This window comes from Trypanosoma theileri (genome assembly GCF_002087225.1).
Source record: "Trypanosoma theileri isolate Edinburgh chromosome Unknown TM35_Tth_2_V1, whole genome shotgun sequence".
Lineage (NCBI taxonomy): Eukaryota > Euglenozoa > Kinetoplastea > Trypanosomatida > Trypanosomatidae > Trypanosoma > Trypanosoma theileri.
In genome coordinates this window covers 400,099-421,742 of record NW_021639844.1, presented here as the reverse complement: position 1 = coordinate 421,742, position 21,644 = coordinate 400,099, and the positions used below count along the sequence as shown (strand labels likewise).

Below are 21,644 nucleotides of genomic sequence, written 5' to 3'. Positions count from 1 at the left end.
TATATATATATATATATATATATCTGGGAAATACTAACCCCATACGGATGCCTTCTTGTGTATTATTTTTGTTTTTTTATCGAGAATTGCCTATGACTGTGTGAGTGAAAGAAAAGAAAAAGAAGAATAAAGGGGGTGGGGAAATAAAGAAGTTGAGAAAAAGATAATATAATGTTGTAAAAAGTATTAGTTTCTAGTTTTTGGTTTATAGTGATCATTAGTATCGTTAGTCTATACTTGTATTTATTATTATTATTATTATTATTATTATTATTATTATTATTATTATTTTCCTTTGTTTTTTCTTTGTTTTTTTGCTGTGATGATCACCTGACAGTTAAAGAGAGATGGGTATAATGTTGTTCTTGTTCTTTACTTTTTATTATTCTCTTATTGATGTTTTGGTACCTTATATCACTCTCTGTAGTGGATGGATATCAATCTTAATTTCTGTTCTCTTCTCTTCTCTTTTATCTGTGAATGTGAATGTGAATATGTAAATATGTGTGTTAGTACTATATATATATATATAGAGTGGTGATTACTGCCATCAGTCCACAGTAGAAGAAGGGAGTTGAGGCATTTAGTATAATAAAAAATAACAACAATAAGAGTATAAATATCAATATCAATATCAACCCAAAAAGCAAACGAACAGATAAATAAATAAATAGAGAGAGAGAAAGAGAGAGAGTCAACATCCTCTCCACCAAAAAAGTAAAAAAAAAAGAAATTAACAATGGACACGGCAATGATTTTAATGATCATATTGGTGTGTTTCTTGGCTGTGGTGGTGATTGGTGTACTTATATTTGTGATTTTCTATTTCACACACCTACGACGACGACGACAACGAGGACAATATGCAGAGACCGTAAAGAATGGGAATCTTCTTCACTTTATAGATCTAGAGAAGAATCCCCGCACAATTGATGTTGTGGGAAAAAGTATTATGAATAAATCCTCTCTTATGATGGAAATCGCCTTACTCTGTGGAATTGACGATCCATCTACTCTCACATTTGTATATGTAAAAGGGAAAGAGGCTATATTGTATGAAGTCGATGTAGAAAGTTTACTTCGACGTGATGATCATAATATCTCACAGCGATTAGACTATACCGCCACTCATCCACTATTATTATATCAAGTGATGGATCCTTCTCTCCTCACACAACCCCCATCTCAAATTCCATCCTTGCAAGTAAGTGAACAGCCCATACGAGATGGAGAGACCAGAGTTCCTATACTTGACTCTACTGGAGTGGAAGTAAACTATTCACATGATGACGCTTTACGCCCGTTAAAGAGTAGACAAAATAATAATAATAATAATAATAATAATAATAATAATAATAATAATAATAATAATAATAATAATAATAATAATAATAATAATAATAATAATAATAATAATAATAATAATAATAATAATAATAATAATAGTCCTCCCATGCAAATACAACGCCGTGTATATAGTGTACCTTCACCTATTATACTCCCCAATCGACAACACATTACAACCGCTACACCTATTACTATTCTCGCCGTAGAGTATATACGTGAGGATGATGGATCTATACTAGATGAGTATTCCACATGTATTGTAGAAGATGCAAGGAAAGAAGGAGTGCAACACCGTCTAACACTACCGGATGGATCTATTGTTCATATACATCCCAACACACATGAGGTGTGGTTAGAGAATTATAGAAATAAGAATAATCCCGTACTTCTAAGACGCTATACAGCAGATGTAGTGCGATTTACAATTGATAGTGGTCCTAATGCCCAGTGGCAGTTGTATCGACATGCGTTTTATTTACCAACAGGTCGTTGGTGTCTACGGGCAGAGGCATCACACTATCAAGAAGGAAAAGATCAATATCAAAGGAAACAAGGAAGAGAATCATATTCTATTGAGACTAGCTCACGTGTATTCACGGTTGATATCCCATCTCGTAATAGGAACTAAGTGCAGTAATATGTATACACACGACGGAAAGAGGGGGACTACTACTGTAATCTGTATTCAACTGTATTAAGAGTAAGGTTGAAACGGAGGTTCTTTTTCTTTTTCTTTGTTTTTGATAAAATACCCTTTATTGCTATTCTAACAATAGAGAAACATAGAAAAGGGAAAAAAATAAAATTAAATTAATAAATTTTTTTGTTAATTATATATATATATATATAGTTTTTCTTGTATAGATCTTTTCTTTTGGTGCTTATTATTGCACTATTTTGTTTTTCTTGCTTTCATCCTTTCTGTGTTTACTATGTTTCCGTTCTTTTTTTTTTCCTTTTATTTCATTCTTTTCATTGGTTTTTGTTTTGTTTTGTTTTCTTCTTTATATGTACCTTTATTGCCAATTTCTTTTTTTGGAGGGATTTTCAACCCCTTCTTTATTATTATTATTATTATTATTATTATTATTATTATTATTATTATTATTATTATTATTATTATTATTTTCTTCTAGGAAGCTGTGAAATGAATATATATACACCTGTAATTGTACTGGTACAGTCAAGCTCGTTGCGGTGTTTTTTTTTTTCTTTTTTTTTTGGCGTTTTCTTCCATTTGTTTATTTTTTTTTTGAATGATTTGGTAAATATTGGCGTAAAAAAAGCCTCGGAGTGAATAACCTGAAAAGATTTAAGTTTTAGTGTTTGTTGTTTGTTTGTTCTTCCTCACTGTTTTGATTGATTAAATTGGGAGATGGGTAATGGATTTCTGTTAGCAATAGATGAAGTGCTCGTTTTTTTTTTTTTTTTTCTGTTTTATATTGAATAAGGCTGTAGGACTAAAGTAGGAAGCGTATTTATTATTAATTATTATTATTATTATTATTATTATTGTTATTATTATTATTATTATTATTATTATTATTATTATTATTATTTAGTTAAAGAAAGAAAGGAGAGGGCATCTGTGTGATGTTATCGAGTCTCCTTGCTAAGATTACAGCAGCCCCGCAGGATGCAGATCACTACAACACACTGGAGTCTACATTAGAGCAGCATATGAATGAACTCATTACGCAGCATCATTTACTTAAAACGCCTCTTATGGAATTAATGAAATGTGATAAACAGGCAGCCCAAACATCTTCACATGGTTTCGCCATGGGATTAACGTATTTGGCAACCGCTATTGTTTTAAGTGAATCTCCGGTGGAAAATGAAAATGCCTCTTTAGTACTAAACACAGTGGAGCATCATCTTCTCGCACCGGCCTCCACTGCATATACACAACTTCGTGGACACCGATCTACATTAGAACGCTTTGAATTGTTACTTCGTGGCTATATTGCTCTTCTTGATATCTGCGATGCGGGAAATTATAGACGAAAGTTGTATTATCTACATAAGGCCTGTATTCACTTTACTCCTTCTTCGGAATCTCTTAGTGTGGCGCATGCGCTGTTGGTGCGAGAGGCGGCCCGGGCGCATTGCCCCTCGCCTGCACTTTCTGTGATGTCTCAGTCGGTGTTGGATATCTCGCCTGTTGATACTGGGGCTGGTGTACATCACTTTTATCGATATTACTGCGAGGGCGGGATGTTGTTAGCGGGACTGCAGTGTTGGGAAGATGCCGCGGCGTGGCTTCGTGCGGTTCTTTTACTCCCACAACGTGCCTTACGTGGGGCGATGGCTTCGCAAAGAGATGTAGAGATGGATACATTACTGTTGAGAGCGCGAAAGGCACTTATTCTAGTTTCTATTATTGCCCATGGGGAGTTCTCAGATCCGGTGGATCGAAAGAAATCTAAACATATGATGCAGCAGTTCCACAGAGACTCCACGGAGCCGTATCTTCGACTTCTCTCCGCCGCCTCCAGACGAGATGGGAAGATGTGGGAAACGGTAGAAAAACACTCAGCGTCTCTTTGGGAAAAGGATGAAATGATGGAACTCGTTGTAGAGGCTGGAGAACGATTGAAGCGACATGTAATTCGTGATTTGGCAAAGGTAGCGAATCGTGTCTATCTCAGAGATATTATCTCTACACTTCACAAACATGGACTGTCGACTAAAAGTGAGAAGAAAGAGGAGGTGGATACTGTAATAGATCTTCTTTTGATTATGCAAGAAGAGGGAGAAGTGCGGGTGAGTCTTGAGCATATTCAATGCCCAGATGAACAGACCACGGCTGGAGAGGCGGAAAATGAAATGGAACTTTCGAATGTAAAACGTATAGAAAAAGAAGAAATCGTGGTTCGATTGTCTATACCGTCAGCACGTATTCCTACAGCACTGGGGAATTCTCGTAAAGGTGTGGATGTGCTTTGTTTATCGGATGAGGAACGTAAACGATTTATACAGGCACAACTCCATCGTGCATTGGAGGAACGTATACAAAGATGTGAACGGGCCCATCAGGCATTATTGCAGGCGACCGAGTTAACGGCATTGGGAGAAAAAGAAATGGGTGAAAGAGGAAAAGGTATCATGTATGGAAGGAATACACATTTATACAATAATGAAGAGATGGAAAACAATCTCACTCATGGTGTTTGGTTATAAATAAATAAATAGAGAAAGAGAGAAAGAGAGAGAGAGAGAGAGAGTTGTAATACCTCTGGAGTTGAGGAATATAAAGTTTTATTATTGCTGTTTATAATTGGTAGTAAGAACTTGCTCTTCATTATATATATATATATATATATATGGGAATTCCGTGTTTCTATCTTTGTTGTTGTGGTTGTTGTTGATGTTGTTGTTGTTTCTTCCCAGTAGGGGGATTCGTTTTATTTATTAGTTTTGCTTCCTTCTACCGTTGCGTTTCTGTTGTTGTTTATCTTTTTTCTTTTTTTTTTTTCTTTCATGCATCTTATCATATACAACATATCCATCCTCTATCTGTCTATCTCTCTCCATATATATTTCTGTGTTTATTTACTTTCTTCTTTTCTCTCATGTTCTTTTTTTTTTGTGTGTGCATGGGGTCTGAACACTTTTCCAAGGCAGCAGTAGTAATAATAGTAATAGTGTTAGTAGGTTCTATACAATTACTACTACTAGGGTCTCATTTGAAATACAAGTAAAGAAATACATACACGATACAAGAAAAATACGTGTTTTTTTTTTTTCTTCTTTTCGTGTTCCTTTTTTTCCTTCTTAATTAATTAATTGATTGATTTAAAAAGAAAAAAGAAAAAAATAAGAGATATTTTTTTCTCTTTTTTTTTTTCTTTTTTTTTTTCTACAGGGAGTGAAATTGTAGAAAAAAATAAAAATAAAAAAATGGCAGCAAATACACAAAGACCGCTGACGTTTTTTACACTGGTATGGCTGGTATTGCTTTTGCATCTTCAGCCAACGATAGCGGAATCCGAAGAGTACAATCGACAACATCAACACTCTGCGGCTGTTTCTATTCCACAGGTGAATAAAACAAAGAGTAATAGCGATAAAAAAGAACTTCAAGCCTTTCGAAAGAAAAACAATCTTATCATTACTAAACTTATTGTGATTAGTCGACATGGTCATCGTGCCCCAAATGCCCCTTATTGGGATATGTGTCCGAATGACAGGAAGAATCGTCGCAAGTATAATGTAGATGCGGAGGATCTTACTGGACTTGGTATGAAGGAAGTGTATGAGTTTGGGGAATATGTACGGCAAACCTATCATCACTTTATTGGCAATCGTTTTAATCGCAGTTTACACTTCTTCCGTGCGGTTGGTGAACCTCGCATATTACAATCCGCTATTGCGATGTCGCAGGGACTTTTCCCGGATGGATATGGTCCTGGTGGATTTCTCCCCAGCCGACCGCAGTTTGTGCCGGTCTTTTCCGATATGGACACACATGAGTATTTACTGGATAATGTGCCCTGCTTTAGACGGGCAGAGGCGGATGTGCAGCATTGGATTAACAGCAGTATGGATGCCTTTATGCAGGATGAGAATGTGGTGGAGGTGGTAAAGTATATGAAGAAGGCATGTGGATTTGAATCCGCCAAGGCAAAAGTAAAGAAACGTCCATTATATGCTTTTATTAAAACTGTAGCGGATGGAATGACATTTAATGCGGATTATGGATTAAATGTTTGTCGTGGACGAGTAACACCGGAGATGCTTTTTCGGATTCGTAATATATCTCTACAACTCCTCATGGCTCGATTATATCACACAGATGAACAACAAACGTACACCGCCGTGGATCTCCCACAACGTCTACTGCGACTCCTACACCACAAACATCCACCCAAACCACAGTATTTAAATGATTTTGTGGATACACGACAAGAGGCAACTTTTTATTTTGTACATCGAGAGGCATTATATGCATTGGCACAGTTCTTTGGATTCTCTTACAATCTTGCTGGGCTTCCACACGGAGAACTCCCAGTCGCTTCATCCCTTATAGTGGAAAAACTCGAACCAGGTGAATACTTCAATCATAGGAATAAAGATCATCCTGCTGTTACTACTAATACCATTGAGACTAATGATAGTGATAGTGATAGTGCAGATGATAAAAAACACGCTGTAAAGGCGTATGTGAGATTATTGCTGTGGACACCAAACGATGGCAGAAGTACGGTGGAGATATCGCGATGTAAAATACCGCAACTCTGCACAGTGGAAGAACTGGAACAAATTTACACTGAACGTGTGAATCGAACAGGGACGTGGGAAAAGTTGTGTAACTACACATATTTTGAACTTGATCATAACACTGACATTCGTTAGAAGTTTTTAAAACAATAAAAAATAAAACAATAAAATAAAAAAAAAGGTGCAATTTTCCGGTCTGATGAAAAACAATGAAAATGAGTAAATGGAACGAACGTAAGTGGGGAGAAATATATATATATATATATATATGTCATTGACGTGTTTTTTTTCCTCGTTATGAGTGTGTGTGTGTTGAGAGGAGATAATGAATTAGTGGAAGTGTCCAAACAAACAAACAAAAACAAACATGTTTATTAGCGGTCTCGCAGTTCTCCCTGTTATTAACGTGAAGTCTCCTGTCATAAAAAAAAAAAAAAAAATAATAATAATAATAATAATAATAATAATAATAATAATGAGAGCAAAGAAGAAGGAAATATAGGAATGGAGTGGGTTAAGGTTTGTCTTTAGAATGGAAAGGAATTGAAGTATTTATATATATATAGTTAATTATATAAAGAAGAAACACTGTTCAACAATAGTTCTTCTGCAAGGGCAATCCTACATATATAAAAGTACATCCACCTGTATATTCCTTCTCCTAATATATATGTACAGAGAAGACGATGAAAAGAATATATATATATATAATTACTTTCAAATCTCTTTTTTTTAATCCATTGTTTCTTCTTTGTACTTTATGTGTAAGGCGAGGGGCAGAAAAGACCGTGCACCTAGAAAAAAGCAAAGAAAACGAAAGAAAAAAGAAAGAAAAGGAAAAAAAAAAGATATAACGAGGGGATAAACAAGGTACGGAAAAGGAAAAAAAAGAAAAGAAAAAGAAAGAAAAACGTGAAACACCATTAATCCAACCCAGAGACATTAACAACAACAACAACAAGACGAATAAGGAAGAAGAAGTATAAATAGATGGATCCATCGAAGCGTATCTGCCTAAAGAACATCCCCCCGGACTGCACCAAGCGTGAGATCGCGGAGTTCATCCGCAACCGCACGGGTGCGCAGCCGCACAGTATTGACTTGGGCCTCGACGCGGACGGCAGGCCCCGCCGCTACGCCCACTTCTCGGCGGAGGGCGCGAGGAACATCGTGCCGGTCCTCAGCGGCGCCACTTGGCGCGACTGCACCATCACCGCCCTGCCCGCCCGGCCGCACTACACCCACCGACTCGCGGAGGCCCGGCGCCGGCAGCAGCAGGCCGAGCAGGAGGCGGAGGAGGCGCGCGAGGCCCACTGGCGGCACTGCACGGAGAAGTGGCTCGCGAAGACCGGCGGCGTGCTCCCAGCGGGGCGGGGGCCAAAGTCCTTCTACGCGACCAGGCAACGCTACGCCGCCGTGGCCGCGGAGATTGCACGGAAACTGCGGGAGGAACACAGGAGTAAACACTATACACAGAATGGAGAGGCAGCGGGGAAGAACTACCATTACGCTCAACAAGGAAGAGAAGAAGCTGGAGAAGGAGGAGGTATGGCATTATCTACAACGGAGAATGTGGAGGGGAATGAGGAACGGCGGCCGCGTATGGGCGAAAACACAAAATCGAATCAACACTACAAACATCCACGCAGTAAAGGTGCCTTTTCATCAGCTAAAGGGGCAAAGAAGCCGAGAACGGAATCTACTAATAAAAATACTACGACTACTACTAATAATACGACCGCAGAGAAAAAGAAGGAGCCTGAGAAGCCACCAGCACCTTCGAAGGAGGAGCGGAAACTCTCAGGCTTACAAGCGAAACTAGCCGCACTGCGTGCAAAGATGAAGTGATTCTTCTTTCTTTCACCACTTTATGGACACGTTATCTCTATCTGTGTTTGATGCCTCTGCTTTCTCTATCGTACACTCACTGACAGAGAGAAAGAGAGAGAGAGAGAGAAGTGTGTCTGTTTTTTTTTTTTTTCTAGTATGACCTTGTTTCTCTTCGTTCTGTAACCTCTTTTCGTGTAATCTAACAGAATGAAGTAAAAAGGAGAGAAATGGAGTGTGATTTAACATGCTTTCTCTATTTGCTTAATTATTTCTTTTTTTTTTACTTTACTTTTCTTTTTATTTCTCTTTTTACTCTTGTCTCTGTAGTAGTGGTCGTGTCTCTTGCTTCTCTTGACATTTCCTTCTTGTTTGTTTGTTTGTTTTCCCTACCTCATAGCTTAAACTCTATAGCATAAGAAAATAAGAATAAAAGCTCTGACAATAACAAACAACTTGTGATAGGTGGAAAAAGGAATTATTTATTATTATTATTATTATTATTATTATTATTATTATTTATTTATTTATCATCGTCTCTCTCTCTGTGGTGTGTTACTCCCCACTTCATTTCTTTTTACAACATGGACCGGAACAATGGTGGAGGTAAAGATATACGCAATGATGTTGATGATGGACTCTATCGAGCAGCGCGTTTTTTCTTTGTTGAAGATAACGTAGATGATGTGGAGTTTGGCTCAAATCCCCTCGGCTTACCGGCGGCATCTTCCCCAAGAAACAACACGAATTCCTTAGCCACTGTCTCTCTACACTCCATGATACCAGATGATGATTCCGAAACTGAAAGCAGTAGTAGTAGTAGTAGTTGTTTTAGTAGTAGTAGTAGTAGTAGTAGTAGTAGTATTGATGATAATGATAGTGGTATTGTTGTTATTAATGCTTCTCGTGGGAATGATAATATGAGTGGTAATAATGTTAATGTTCCCAGTAAAGTAGAGCCACATGGAAATGAGGGAAAGAATATTCTCTTCTCGAGTCGTGAGAGTGGTGATAAGGCAATTAATAAGGATATGGAGAAAAACAAGAAGACTGTTGTGGTAGAGAAACCAATAAATGTAGTGAGAGTACCCACAAAAGAAACAACAACAACAGCAGCAGTAGAGAAAGAGAAAGAGAAGGATAGTGAAGGGGATGAATGTACATTTACTTCACCAGTAAAGGAGGGGACTTCTTCAGATAACAGTAAACCAAAAATATGGAATACTTCTCGTATATTTCTTCGTATTTTAACATTTTGCAATTGTTCGGATCTTTGTAGTGTTATGCTCGTATGTAAACGATTTCATCACCTAGCTACACGTGATACATTGTGGAAAGGTATTCTCAATCGCATGAATTTACAACCACTTCTTAGTATGCCTGAATCTCCCACACAAGACTATTATCAATACTTTATTCATCAAATTATTACCACTAAAGCCATTCATGGGCATTATTTTTTTATGGCAGCCACCCCACCAGAAGGTACATTTGGTATTGGTGGTTTTAATCAAATTGTACATGGAAATGGTAAATGGGATAGTGATGATGACTACGATGATGATGATGATGGAAGAGGCGGTTCTGTCTTTTCCGCCTGTTCACCCACCGCAGATGACGACTCTATCTACACAGTTGAATCCATTACCCTTAGACTCTCCTCTGCCTTGCTTGGTCAAATAAATCACAGTATTGGTCGTGTACAGATGCTTATTGGGTATAAGGATAAAGTATCTGAGATCATTCAAGGTGCAGCGCGATTCTCTTGGCGTCGTGGATGTTTTGTTTTCTGTTGTTCCTCCTTTGGATCAACTCTCGCTGGTCCTATCTTTACAGTGGCTATCAATACAGTGCAGAAGCCATGGCCAAATCAATCGAAGGAGCAGTTCAGTTCTCATAAAGGAGGTCTGCGGTTTATTATGACTCCGGTGTTGCCAGAAGGGGCTGGTCCGGAATCGCGTATTAATGAGACGGATATTTTAAGTGTGAGTCGTGCCCTAATAAATCACAATTCACAAGAACACGAAGTAGCGCAGACATAAACACAGGAATACATCTGAAATATGTTTCTTAGGATGAAAAAAAGGAATATATATATATATATATATATATATATATATATATTTGTATAGATTAATGAGATATTCGTGTCTTGTGGAGGAGGTGGTTGTTGGTAGGGGGTATACTGGCAGCTATTTATTTATTTATTTATTTATTTATTTCATTTTGTTTAATTGATATTTCTTGAGTTTTGTCTCTCATCTCCATTTTCTTCTTTAACCCTCTGTTTTAACAATGGTTGAAATATGTCTGTATCTTTTATGCCACTTTTATTTTTTTTTTTAATTTTTTTTTTGGCATTGATTATTTATTTGTTTCTGTAAAAAGGAGAATATGGGATGAACAGAAGTTCAATACAATAGAAAAGGACGTACAGAAAGTGTTTTTTTCTATTTCTTTTTCTCTCTCTATCTATCCCTCTCTCTATCTATCTATATCTATCTATCTATGTTTGTTTGTGAAAGAAAAGGAAGGAGAATAAAAACACAAATACAAAGAGTTTGGAGTGAAAAGAGGTTGGTGACAAGTTTCACTCGGAAATCGCAGAGGAATTCAGCGATATTAACAAAAAATATATATACAAAAAAAGGAAGAAAAGTGATTCCTAATATAGGCGGTGAAAGTAGATTTGTTCTTCTATTACTACTACTACTACTACTACTACTACTATTATTATTACTATTATTATTACTATTATTATTAGTTCGTACTCCTATTCCCCATTGGTATCCATATTGCGAGTTTGACCAGTATCTATATTATATAAACCAAGACGAAAAAAAAAAAAAAACGTATTGCAGGGATTTTAAATAATAAATAAAAAACAAAAAAAAAGTAAATAAAGTCATGTGGAGTTCTCTCTCAGGACTTGCGGGTTCGCTTGTGGACCACACCGTCGGCAATGTGGTCCGTCTATCCCATTATACGATGGAGTCTTTCCTCCTATGGCGATACGGTTTACAACTTGAGGGACGAGGAAATAAACGTCTTCCTCAACGACCGCAACAGACAACAACAACTAATACTAATACTAATACTACTACTATAATGAACAGTTCAAATGATGGTGTTTCTCAGTCTTCCACACAGGATGACGTGGATGTTTGCCACCGGCAGGCCGTGGCTGGATTAACACTTCTCGCCCAGCGTGTGCCTAGTCTCATGGGTGGATATTACCGCCCAACACTGCAGTCTATCTATGGAAGGCCCTTCACATCACTTGCCGCGGTAAAACAACGGAGTGAGAAAATTGCAGAGAATATTTGGCTCTATCACCTCATTACGCGTGGATCTACCAACATCACCACATCAACAACAACATCATCATCATCATCAACAATAGGAGCTTCAACCCGTGTAGGCACAACGGAGTCCCGCTATCATCAACGGGATGTGGATGATATTCCGGTTGTGGTGTGGTTAGTTATGCCGTGGGAGAGTGAGTCTCCTGTTGTGATGCGGTTTGTGCTTCGACTCGCCCAGTCGTTGGGTTGCAATGCACTCTTTATTATGGTTCCCATGGATGGTGAACATGGGCCTGCGGCTACGGTTTCATCCCTTAATGCGATGATTGAAACTTCCCGGCAGAAAATACAGGCAGGACGGATTATCATTGGTGGAAGTGATCTCGCGGCAATGTTTGTACTTCTTTTGTTAAATAGATGTTGTCGTTTACTTCATGTTGGTGCTTTAGCGGCAGCAGATCCGGAAACAGCACGACGTTCATTTTGTCAGGGAGTCATTCTTGTAGATCCATTTGTTGGATGGGAGACACCTGCCCCCATATACACTACTAGTGGTAATAGTAACAGTAATGGCAATAATAATAATAATAATAATAATAATAATAATAATATAAACTTCACGGGTCCGTCGTCCTCTCATGAGAACGTCTATGGTAATAATCACGGCAACCGTGCAAGTAGACAACAACAACAACAACAGCAACCATCTGCGAAGGATCGTTTCAAACAACTAGTTATGAACAGCAGCGGAGGCTATATTCGTGAGTGGTTCCCCCTCCCCATTACCTGTGAGGCCCCACCTGTGGTTGTATTAGTAGACGAAGGTGGTTTCTGGCTGCAGGAGCAGTGTGAGTTCAACGCCCGTGTGGATCGTCTATCGATGGAGGGAAGTGAAGATCGTGTGTTCTTCTTACCGTACAGTATTGGAACTGCGGCGGCGGGAACGATGGTGTCGTGGTCCACAAGTGTGGAGTTGGAGCGGCTCTGGCGCATGGTGGAGAACTTTCTCAGTGAGCAGCTTTCCCAACGGGAACTCCACAGCTCAGCAGATGTATTCCTGTCCTCAGGAACTGCCGGGCGAAGAAGAGAGGGAAGAAGAAGAAGGAGAATAACAACACGAAGAGGAAGAGAAGAAAGACGAGAGAATAGATCTGGGGTAACAGTTCAACCGCGTCTTCGTGAAGGGGAGGCAACGTATTTGGCGGCTTATGCTCCTTAGTAGGGTGGGGGGAAGTTATTTATATTTAGATATATATATATATATATATATATATGAGAAGGAACGAAAAGAAAAAAAGAATACCGTAGAGAAGAGAAAATGAAAGAAAAAAAAAATAATTATTATTGTAAAAAGGGGGTTTGGTTACTATCCGTTAGATATGTTCGAATCAGTATTTGAAGTGTTGGTGTGTGGGATAGTTTTTACTCCATTTTTAATTTTTTTTTTTTTTTTTGCAACACTTCTTCAAGTTTATTTTTGCGTGTCAGAAAGTAAGAAAGAGTGTTTAATGTGAAGTGTGCCTTTAAACCAATATGTCTATGGGAGTGGATAGTTCGTATTTGCTGGGAATTGATATTATACAAAAAAACTTTTTTCGTTTGTTTGTTTGTTTTGTTTTGACTTTTATTGGCTTATTTTCATTACCTTCTAATTTCGAACAATTGTTCTAAGAGTGATGTAAGAAAAAGAAACTTTTATTTAATCGATTTTTTTTCTTTCCTTGTTTGTTTTTTTTTTCCTTTTTGTTCTTCTTCTTCCTCCTGTTGTTGTTGTTGTAGTTTTGATTTATTTCAGTTATACCTTTCTCTCTTTTTTTGATTTTTTTTTGTTTTTATGCTCAACGACTTCTATTCCCGTATTACTTGTATACAAATACCTCCAGTAGTGGCTGGTACCTGGTGTATATATATATATATATATATATATATATATGTATATATATATATTTCTCTATTTATCAGTGTCTAGTTCATACTATCATTGCCATAACTGACTGGAGGGATGAGAATCAAAGAAAAGCAAAAAAGAAAAAAAAGGAGTGTAGAGGTGAAACAACGTTACAGACGAGGGAAAGGACGTTAACTTAATTTGATTGATATAACCAGTGAAAAAGAAAGAAAGAAAGAAGAAGGAAGTGACAAGAAAACGGTGAGATTAGAAGAAGAAGAAAAAAAAAATGAGAAGAATGAGCCTCTTTCATTACTTCTTTCTTCTTAACATTATTACCGGATTTGGGCATTTGTTTTTCTTTTACTACCAGCAATACTATTACTATTACCACTACTATTACTATAAGTGTTGAAAAAAGAAAAATCGTTGATAAAACGGTGACCTTTTTTTTTTATTATTATTATTATTTTGGTGTTGTTTTTGGTTTTCTTGTTTTCTTTTCCTTTCTTTCTTTTTGTTCGTTCTTCCGCTTTATTTTAGTATTGTTTCCATTCATCATTATTATTATTATTGTTATTATTGGTTTTTTTTTTCCATTTGGATGCGGCGTTAAAATGCCTACAGAAAAGTTCAAGTGGCTGTGGAATGTGGTTTTATTGCGCCCCTCTTGGGAGTTCTTGGAAGGAAACCTCTATCCACGTGGCAGCCGTAAAGTATATAAAAGAAGTAAAAGAAAAGAAAAGAAAAGGCCTAAGAGTGAGTACGTGAGTGAACGAAAGGGAAGAGAAAAGAGAAGAGAAGAGAAGAGGAGAAAATAAAAATAAGAGAAAAGGACGGTTCTTGTTGTGAGTGGTGTTATGAATTAGTTCTTATTGCTGTTATTGCTATTTGCTATTTTTTTTTTGCTGTGTGATTTATTTTTCTTGTTCTCATTTCACATCTTCCCTTTTAACTTCTCTCTGTACGTTGCCTGCAATTTATTTGTTTTTCTCTTTTTCACTTAGTGTGTGTTTGCATCCGTTTTCAATTCCTCCACATATATATATATATATATTCTCTATATCTTTGTGCGTATATATTATATCCACTTCTCTTGTTTTCTTCTTCTTTTTTATTCTTAACTACATTACCACCACAAATATCATCACCATCACCACATATACACCAATAAAGAGGAAAAGGGAAAAAAAAAGAAGGTCACGCACAAACTCCATACAAAGAAAATAAAAAAAAAAAATTAATTGATAGAGGTACATGACGTCTAGCAGTACACCCTCACTTACCGTACGCACCCTTGAAGTTCTCTGGCACGGCTGTGAACGTGATGAGGAGGCGGTGCGTCGTGGACTGCAGGGCGTTGCGATTGAAGGCATTGTCTCTATTGACTACTGCAGCCGCGGCCATCGCATAGTGACCTGCGGCGGTGATGGACACATTCGACTCTGGCGACTGCACCCGACGGCAACAGACGCGTGGCTGGCGAATGGGCAGTGCGATATGACGGCGTGTGTGTCGTACATCACCGGCATGCGAACGGCGTGGACGCCACTCACCGCCCGCTGGTCACCACACGGTGGGATGATTGCCTCTGCACACTGCGATGGGAAGATTTGTCTCTGGTGGCAGGAGCGCAGCAGCAATAATAATAACAATGGTAATAATAATAATAATAGGGGGAGTGGGATGGAGAGACATAAGGTGAATGGTCATGGCAATGGGGATGATGATAGTGATGAGGAGGATGATGTTGATGATACGGCGGTGTGGAAGGATTATCGTCATCTCTCTGGTCATGTGATGGATGTGTATGATATCTGCTTCTCCCCGGATGCGCGTTATCTCCTCAGTGCGGGTGGAGATGGCAGCATTGTCATTCACGATCTCGGTGGTAATAACACTCTCAATAATAGTAATAATAATAATAATAATAATAGTAATAATAATAGTGGAAGTACGGTGCCTGTTGTGCAATTGCAGGAAGTCCATCGTTCCTTCTGCCGCGGAGTGGCGTGGGATCCGTGGCGTCGCGGGGTGGCGACTTTCGGTGGAGCCCCGCCGTTGTTGTTTTTTTCACACGTTCCCTCGACTGCTGGCCGGCGTACACATTTAGCGGCCCAGCGACGTGCGGCGGGGGAGTACATTGGCGATTCCTGCGCGACAACGTTTAGACGATTTGGGTGGTCGCCGGATGGATCCATTGTGGCCGTGCCGTATGGAAAGGCAACCTCCCATCAGCCACAGAATAATAATAATAATAATAATAATAATAATAATAATAAACAGAAGAATACAAATGATCCGAATCATCAGAAGAGTACAGGTAGTAGTAATGGTATGACGATGGATACAAATGGGAATGGGAATAGTAATTGTGAGGCGCGAAAAGCAGATGATATGATACATTGTGTATATTTGTATACACGTAATGCCCCAGAGAAGGTAGCAGGCCGTCTGATTGTGCGGGGTTACTCTGAGATTCGTGGTGTACTCTGGGCCCCATGCTTCTTGGAGCCAATAGAAGAAAAGAAGAAAGAGTATCACAACACCAACGAAGAAGAAAAGGAAAAGGAAAAAGAAGAAGAAGAAGAAGAAGAAGCCATTATAAAGAAACGAGAGGAATCTCTAAGAGAACGCGGTTCATGGGGTCCAGATGATTATCGCATGGCAATGGCTGTCTGGACAGCAGATGCGGTGGTGATCTACACAACAGACAGTGCTGTACGCCATAGTGATTACACAGATCTTCACATGCGTAGTATCTCTGATGTGGCGTGGAGTCCCCATGCCAAATATTTACTCACCGCCTCACTTGACGGTTATGTCTCTGTCATCTCAACAGGCGGATCGCTGGGCATCACCCACAAACTCCCCACATTCTCTACAAAGCCTGTCACTATGGCTCTCTCTCGTATGCTATCAGAGATACGTCAGATTGGAGAAAAGGTGGAACTTGGGAGGAAACAGCCATCTATGGATACAACAGCCGCAAAGTCGGTGGGAGGGAGTACAGGTACAGCTGCTGTGGTTGTGCATGCGCCAGTTAAGAAGAAGAAAAAGGTAGAGGAGCCACAACAACAAGAAAAAGAAGAAGCGAAACAACCCGTTGAATTAGTGCAACTAAATGAACTCTCAGACCTTATGGAAGGTGTTTAAGAGGGGAAAGGAAGAAAGAAAGAAAGGGGTGCGCATTTGAATTCGTTTTACTTTTACCATAGAACGGTATCATTACAATTGTTGTGATGAAAGGAATAGAAACATTTTTTTTTAAGGAGGAAAAGAAGGAATAAAATAAAAACAGACGTGTAAGAAGAGATGATGGTAAAAGTAAGTGTTGTACTCCTATTTTTATCCAACCGATTTTCATAGAATGTGTGTGTGTGTTTTCGTTTTTTTTTTTTTTTTTTTTTTCATTCCACTTTGAATGATAACCAGGTGGTCTCTCACCATTTTTCTTTTTATGCTTCTGTGTTACTACCGTAACTTTCACCTCTTGCTCTTGCTAACTAATATATATATATATGGCTATGAAAAAAGGTACACGCATATTCACAGAGTAACGAATGTGTCTTTAATACTATATTTGTTTTTTTTTTGTTTTTTTTTTTTTTGTTTTCTCGTTTTATTTCCTGATCTTTACCTATTTTTTTTTTTTTTGCTCTTCTCATGTGTGAGGGTGTCAGGAAGCAAGGGAAGAGGAGAAGGGAAAGAAAAAAGAAAAAAAAAAAGGGTGAAGAAGAAGACGGGGTAAAAAAAAAAAAAAGCTTAACACTTGAGCGAGATCGAGAAGATTTAGCTAAGTAATAGAATCACCGATTCTTCTAGCAGCTTGAAATTGATAGAACCTCTTTGACCGTTGGGGAAAGAAAAAGAGAAAGAAAGAAAAAAGTGAGAAGGAGAGACAGAGAGAAATAGAACGAAAGAAAGAGAAAAATATATATATATATATATAAATAAAAAAAGAAAGAAAGAAGGAAAAAAAAAAAAGAAAAGTTACTGATCTCCTCACAATGATGTCCATGACTGGTTTTGCCGAAACCTCTGGTGGTGTGCTCACAACACAGAATCATCGCAAGATCGATGGGAACATGACAGATCCTGGGAGTGATGTTCGTGGGAATATTGCCCGTTTAACAGCGAGAGCTCGTCAGCTGCTCGTTAACGATACCGACACCCGTGTGGTTCGCAATGGACTCAGTGCGTATGAGACTTCACGGAAAATGGCCTCAGATGTTTGTACACGTGCGAGGGCTCCTGGTCAGACGAGTTCTACACAAGCATCGGTAGAACTCTTTATGGCCAGTCTTGGATTTAATCTGCAGGAACAACAACGTTTATTACAACAATTACAGGCAAGTCAATTATCATTGGCGGCAGCAGCAGCGGCGGGGGGAGTTGGAATCGTCTCAGAGGCTTCCGGTTCTTTCTTTCCACCCCACACAGAGGATGAATTGGGAAGTTCATTGGAGGCTTTTGTGGCGAATTGTAGAAAAGAAACGATGCGACGTAATGTGGAGGAAATGCATCAACGTGTTGGTCATCTTGTGCAGGAACGCACGGAAGATATTATACGTGCTGTCTGGGATAAATACAGTGTGGAGGTGGCAGATGCGTTTGAGTCTTACGCTATAAAGAGTGCAGGTGGTGGTCAGTTAACACGTGTGAAACCACCCACAAATAATACAAATGCCATCACTCCACTACAACCACGTGCAGGCGTGATGTCGTTATTAAAGCGACGAGATTCTGTTTCTACACGAATGCTAAATAAGGTTGCCACCTTTGCACAGATTGTGGATACACAACCACCATTGAGATGGTTAACTCACTTTGCTGCTCATATAGCAGATGATACTCCCTCTATTACAGATGAGGTCGCTGTTCTTTGGGCCACTGTTGAGCAGATGCTTCAACCTATTATGCAACATGGTTCTGCTAGTACTATTATGACTTATGTTGCCTCCAGTCGTCATATGATGGAGCGAAAGGCACTTGTCAGTCTTTTATCACGTACACTTAAAGTGGATTCAAACCGTTTTGGAGAATTGGAAAATATGCATGCGACTCGTTTTATTGAAGCCGTGCAGCGTTACACCTCTTCTTCTAATCCCTGGGCTCATATTTATACAGCCATGCGTTGTGGACGTTATGATGCTGCTGTGATGATAGCCAATAGTGCTGGATTTCGTTTGGTGGAGGCAAAACTTGAAGCCTATGCGAATGCACCGATGACACAACGCAGTACACTTCCATCTGCTATGGATTTACGCCAATTGTATGAAGAAGAAGCTACCCGTTTGGATCCACATCGACAAATTGTTTTACTCCTTTTACTTCTTGGAAATACAGGAGAGAGCAGTGATGTGGTGTTGTCTACTGTGGCATCACTGTCATCAAGGGTAGCACACTCACTTGAGGATACGTTGTGGATTCGATTATTCTGTGTACGATCGGTGGAGGTTTGTGGAGGTGATAAATTACAATCTCTAGCAGAGATGCAGCGATTGTTGCTTGATGATATGCAGGAACTTCTCGCATTGGTGCGTGGAGATGTAGTACGATTGGCATCACTTCTCATTCACGCCCTTCTTCCATCATCTGGGATGCGGTTACTTATTGAGAATGATACCACCTATGTGGATGGCATTCATCTCGCTATTTGTTTTTACATTTCTCAACTCTTACCTTGTGGTGATGTGGAGGTTCCTATTGATTTAACTCGACTTATTCCACAATACTGCTCACTCGTACTTCTTGACACAGATAAGCGTCAAGTCTGTATTACACGCACAGGAGCCGCTATTTTTCGCTACTTTCTCTGCACAAACCTTGTAAGTGTGTTTGTGGATTATTGTGGAAATGAATTGGTGTGTGCGAAACTCTTTGGTCAGCGTGGTGGTAGTCGTGCAGGCAGTGATGGTGTTTTACTGCAGTGTACACCATCTACAGAATTACTGGAGGCGATGGAGCGAGTGGCAGAGGCGGCGGTATTGCGTGGACAAACAGAACTCGCCGTGCATGTCTTTTCCGTACTGGAGAGTGCGGCCGCCCACGTACATGATGAGAATCGTGCGAACTACGCGTTAAGTCGTGCTGTGCAGATCATCTGTCCAGCCCTTTCTCGTGCCTTTCATCATCCACCCACCAGTGAAAGTACGAATCTATTTGTACATGCCGCCAATCTGCAGGATCGTGTGGTGCGATCCAAGCGGAGTATTCCACACACCCACGCAGAGGCCTTTCAGTTACTTTGTAAGATGAGTGAAGTATTCGTGAGTGCGGCCCGTAATGAGTCTGAGGTGGCCCTCCATCACTTCTACAGTCTTCCATTTATTCCCGCCAGTAATGAGGATGTGGAGCGGTGTGCGGAGTTGTTTGACACAACCCCCGAGTGTGTGGATACCGCCACTCCGCCTATTCTCATGCTCGCCGTTCAACACATGCTGCGACTCGCGGCGGAGTATAAAGCGCGGGGAGAAGAAACGGCAATGGTGCAACTGCGGCGGCGGGTGCATGTATTGACCATGTGGGCTCGTTGTTGGAAGAAACAACATGTGGGACATCGCCTAACAGAGGAGTTGGCATCACTTGATAAGATGTTTCTGCTGTAAGTGAGAGAAAAAGAGAGAGAGAGAGAGAGAGAGAGAGAAGTGGAGAAGAGAAGAGAAGAGAGATCTTCGCAAGAAGGAATGGACACAGAACTCGTACAACACATTATATATATATATATACTCAGATGGGGGAATAGAAAGAAAGAAAGAAAGAAAAAAAAAAAAAAGAGAAAAGAGAGAAAGGGAAAGAGTGAAAGGAAAAAAAAAAAGGTTTACTGGTGAATTGCGGGTGTGGAGAGCATATTGTACCTGTTCTCTTTTCTTGTTTTTCATTTTTGTTTCTCTATTTTTCACTTTTTTTTTCTTATTCTTGTATGTTGATTGAGGTATTCAGGTGTGGGTCCTTTTTTCCTTTTTTTTTGTTTACGTGATCTGCTTAACACTCTTATTAAGTACAGGTGTTTCTTTTTTTTTTTTCTTGACGTGTTATTCTATCTGTTTTTTTATTTATTTATTTAATTCAGTGTATCAACTCCTACTATTTCGCTCTCTCCAAACAAGTGTATATGTGATATATTTTTTTTATAATTTCTTCTTCTTCTTATGGTTGTTAATTATATATATATATATATATATATATATATATATTCTTTGTACATTAAAGGCAGTCGCATGCAATCTTTAGAGCAGCGGTTGGCCCTTATCGCTGCGGACTACGCCGCCCTCTATCGTGAATTGGCACGACTGCATCTTCTCACACCACATGAACTAAACATTCATTCATTTCAAACGGTATTTGATCGCCTGCATCTGGAGTATCTGCACTACGCCGGTTCTACCGCCACTCAACCATTTCACCGTGATGTTATTGAGAATGTACTGCAACTCGCCGCTGCGTACCTCTCACTTCCCACAGAGGCAAGTCCCAATAGTCGGGCCTTTGGCATGTATCTTCTCTTCTTTATGTATGCCACCCAACCCACTATTGATACTACTCCAATAAAAGTGCGTATCTCGCTTGGAACACTTCAGAACTACGTGGCAGATGCAACTGCCACATCATCATCATCATCATCATCATCATATAATAATAATAATAATAATAGTAATAATAGTGTCTGTGAACACTTTGGATCATGTGTGACAGCTGGTGAACGACAATTGATGCTCACACTTCATCAAACAGGGGCATGGCATATTGTTCCCTTTGACGATATCGCACCTTATGTACGAACACTACTGGAGGTGCATGAGGCAGAGGGAGTCCCACTCATAACGAAGAGTCGTAGTAATCCGAAAGAAAAGAATAAACAACGAAAAGGACAATTGGTGTTGTTGGAAAGTGTAGGTACAAGTAATGATAAAACCGCACTCTCACAACAGTTGGAGGCGTATGAAGCGATGAAGCGACGTTTGGGTCTTGATAAGGAGTTGGCATAGTGCTGAGAGAAGCATTAGCCACCCATATGCGTTTATATTTATATATATATATATATATATAAT

General features: G+C 39.2%; 9 protein-coding genes across 9 annotated transcripts; all 9 read left to right on the top strand.

Moving 5' to 3' along the window:
- Positions 1-739: 739 nt before the first annotated feature.
- On the top strand, positions 740-1,975 carry TM35_000022520 (uncharacterized protein; the record flags this gene model as incomplete). The annotated part of the gene is made up of 1 exon (XM_029021570.1): positions 740-1,975. One exon carries the CDS (start codon positions 740-742, stop codon positions 1,973-1,975), a length of 1,236 nt encoding a protein of 411 aa, XP_028886992.1.
- Positions 1,976-2,940: 965 nt separating this feature from the next.
- On the top strand, positions 2,941-4,530 carry TM35_000022510 (uncharacterized protein; the record flags this gene model as incomplete). Its single annotated transcript, XM_029021569.1, has 1 exon — positions 2,941-4,530. One exon carries the CDS (start codon positions 2,941-2,943, stop codon positions 4,528-4,530), a length of 1,590 nt encoding a protein of 529 aa, XP_028886991.1.
- A 720-nt stretch (positions 4,531-5,250) lies between these two features.
- TM35_000022500 (putative acid phosphatase) lies at positions 5,251-6,705 on the top strand (the record flags this gene model as incomplete). The annotated part of the gene is made up of 1 exon (XM_029021568.1): positions 5,251-6,705. The coding sequence occupies one exon, from the start codon at positions 5,251-5,253 to the stop codon at positions 6,703-6,705; it is 1,455 nt and encodes a 484-aa protein (XP_028886990.1).
- An 855-nt stretch (positions 6,706-7,560) lies between these two features.
- On the top strand, positions 7,561-8,418 carry TM35_000022490 (uncharacterized protein; the record flags this gene model as incomplete). Its single annotated transcript, XM_029021567.1, has 1 exon — positions 7,561-8,418. One exon carries the CDS (start codon positions 7,561-7,563, stop codon positions 8,416-8,418), a length of 858 nt encoding a protein of 285 aa, XP_028886989.1.
- A 563-nt stretch (positions 8,419-8,981) lies between these two features.
- Positions 8,982-10,439, top strand: TM35_000022480 (uncharacterized protein; the record flags this gene model as incomplete). The annotated part of the gene is made up of 1 exon (XM_029021566.1): positions 8,982-10,439. One exon carries the CDS (start codon positions 8,982-8,984, stop codon positions 10,437-10,439), a length of 1,458 nt encoding a protein of 485 aa, XP_028886988.1.
- Positions 10,440-11,304: 865 nt separating this feature from the next.
- On the top strand, positions 11,305-12,921 carry TM35_000022470 (uncharacterized protein; the record flags this gene model as incomplete). Its single annotated transcript, XM_029021565.1, has 1 exon — positions 11,305-12,921. The coding sequence occupies one exon, from the start codon at positions 11,305-11,307 to the stop codon at positions 12,919-12,921; it is 1,617 nt and encodes a 538-aa protein (XP_028886987.1).
- Positions 12,922-14,847: 1,926 nt separating this feature from the next.
- Positions 14,848-16,746, top strand: TM35_000022460 (putative chromatin assembly factor 1 subunit B; the record flags this gene model as incomplete). Its single annotated transcript, XM_029021564.1, has 1 exon — positions 14,848-16,746. The coding sequence occupies one exon, from the start codon at positions 14,848-14,850 to the stop codon at positions 16,744-16,746; it is 1,899 nt and encodes a 632-aa protein (XP_028886986.1).
- Positions 16,747-17,600: 854 nt separating this feature from the next.
- TM35_000022450 (putative nucleoporin interacting component (NUP93)) lies at positions 17,601-20,201 on the top strand (the record flags this gene model as incomplete). The annotated part of the gene is made up of 1 exon (XM_029021563.1): positions 17,601-20,201. The coding sequence occupies one exon, from the start codon at positions 17,601-17,603 to the stop codon at positions 20,199-20,201; it is 2,601 nt and encodes an 866-aa protein (XP_028886985.1).
- A 612-nt stretch (positions 20,202-20,813) lies between these two features.
- Positions 20,814-21,581, top strand: TM35_000022440 (small nuclear RNA activating protein 3; the record flags this gene model as incomplete). Its single annotated transcript, XM_029021562.1, has 1 exon — positions 20,814-21,581. The coding sequence occupies one exon, from the start codon at positions 20,814-20,816 to the stop codon at positions 21,579-21,581; it is 768 nt and encodes a 255-aa protein (XP_028886984.1).
- Positions 21,582-21,644: the final 63 nt, after the last annotated feature.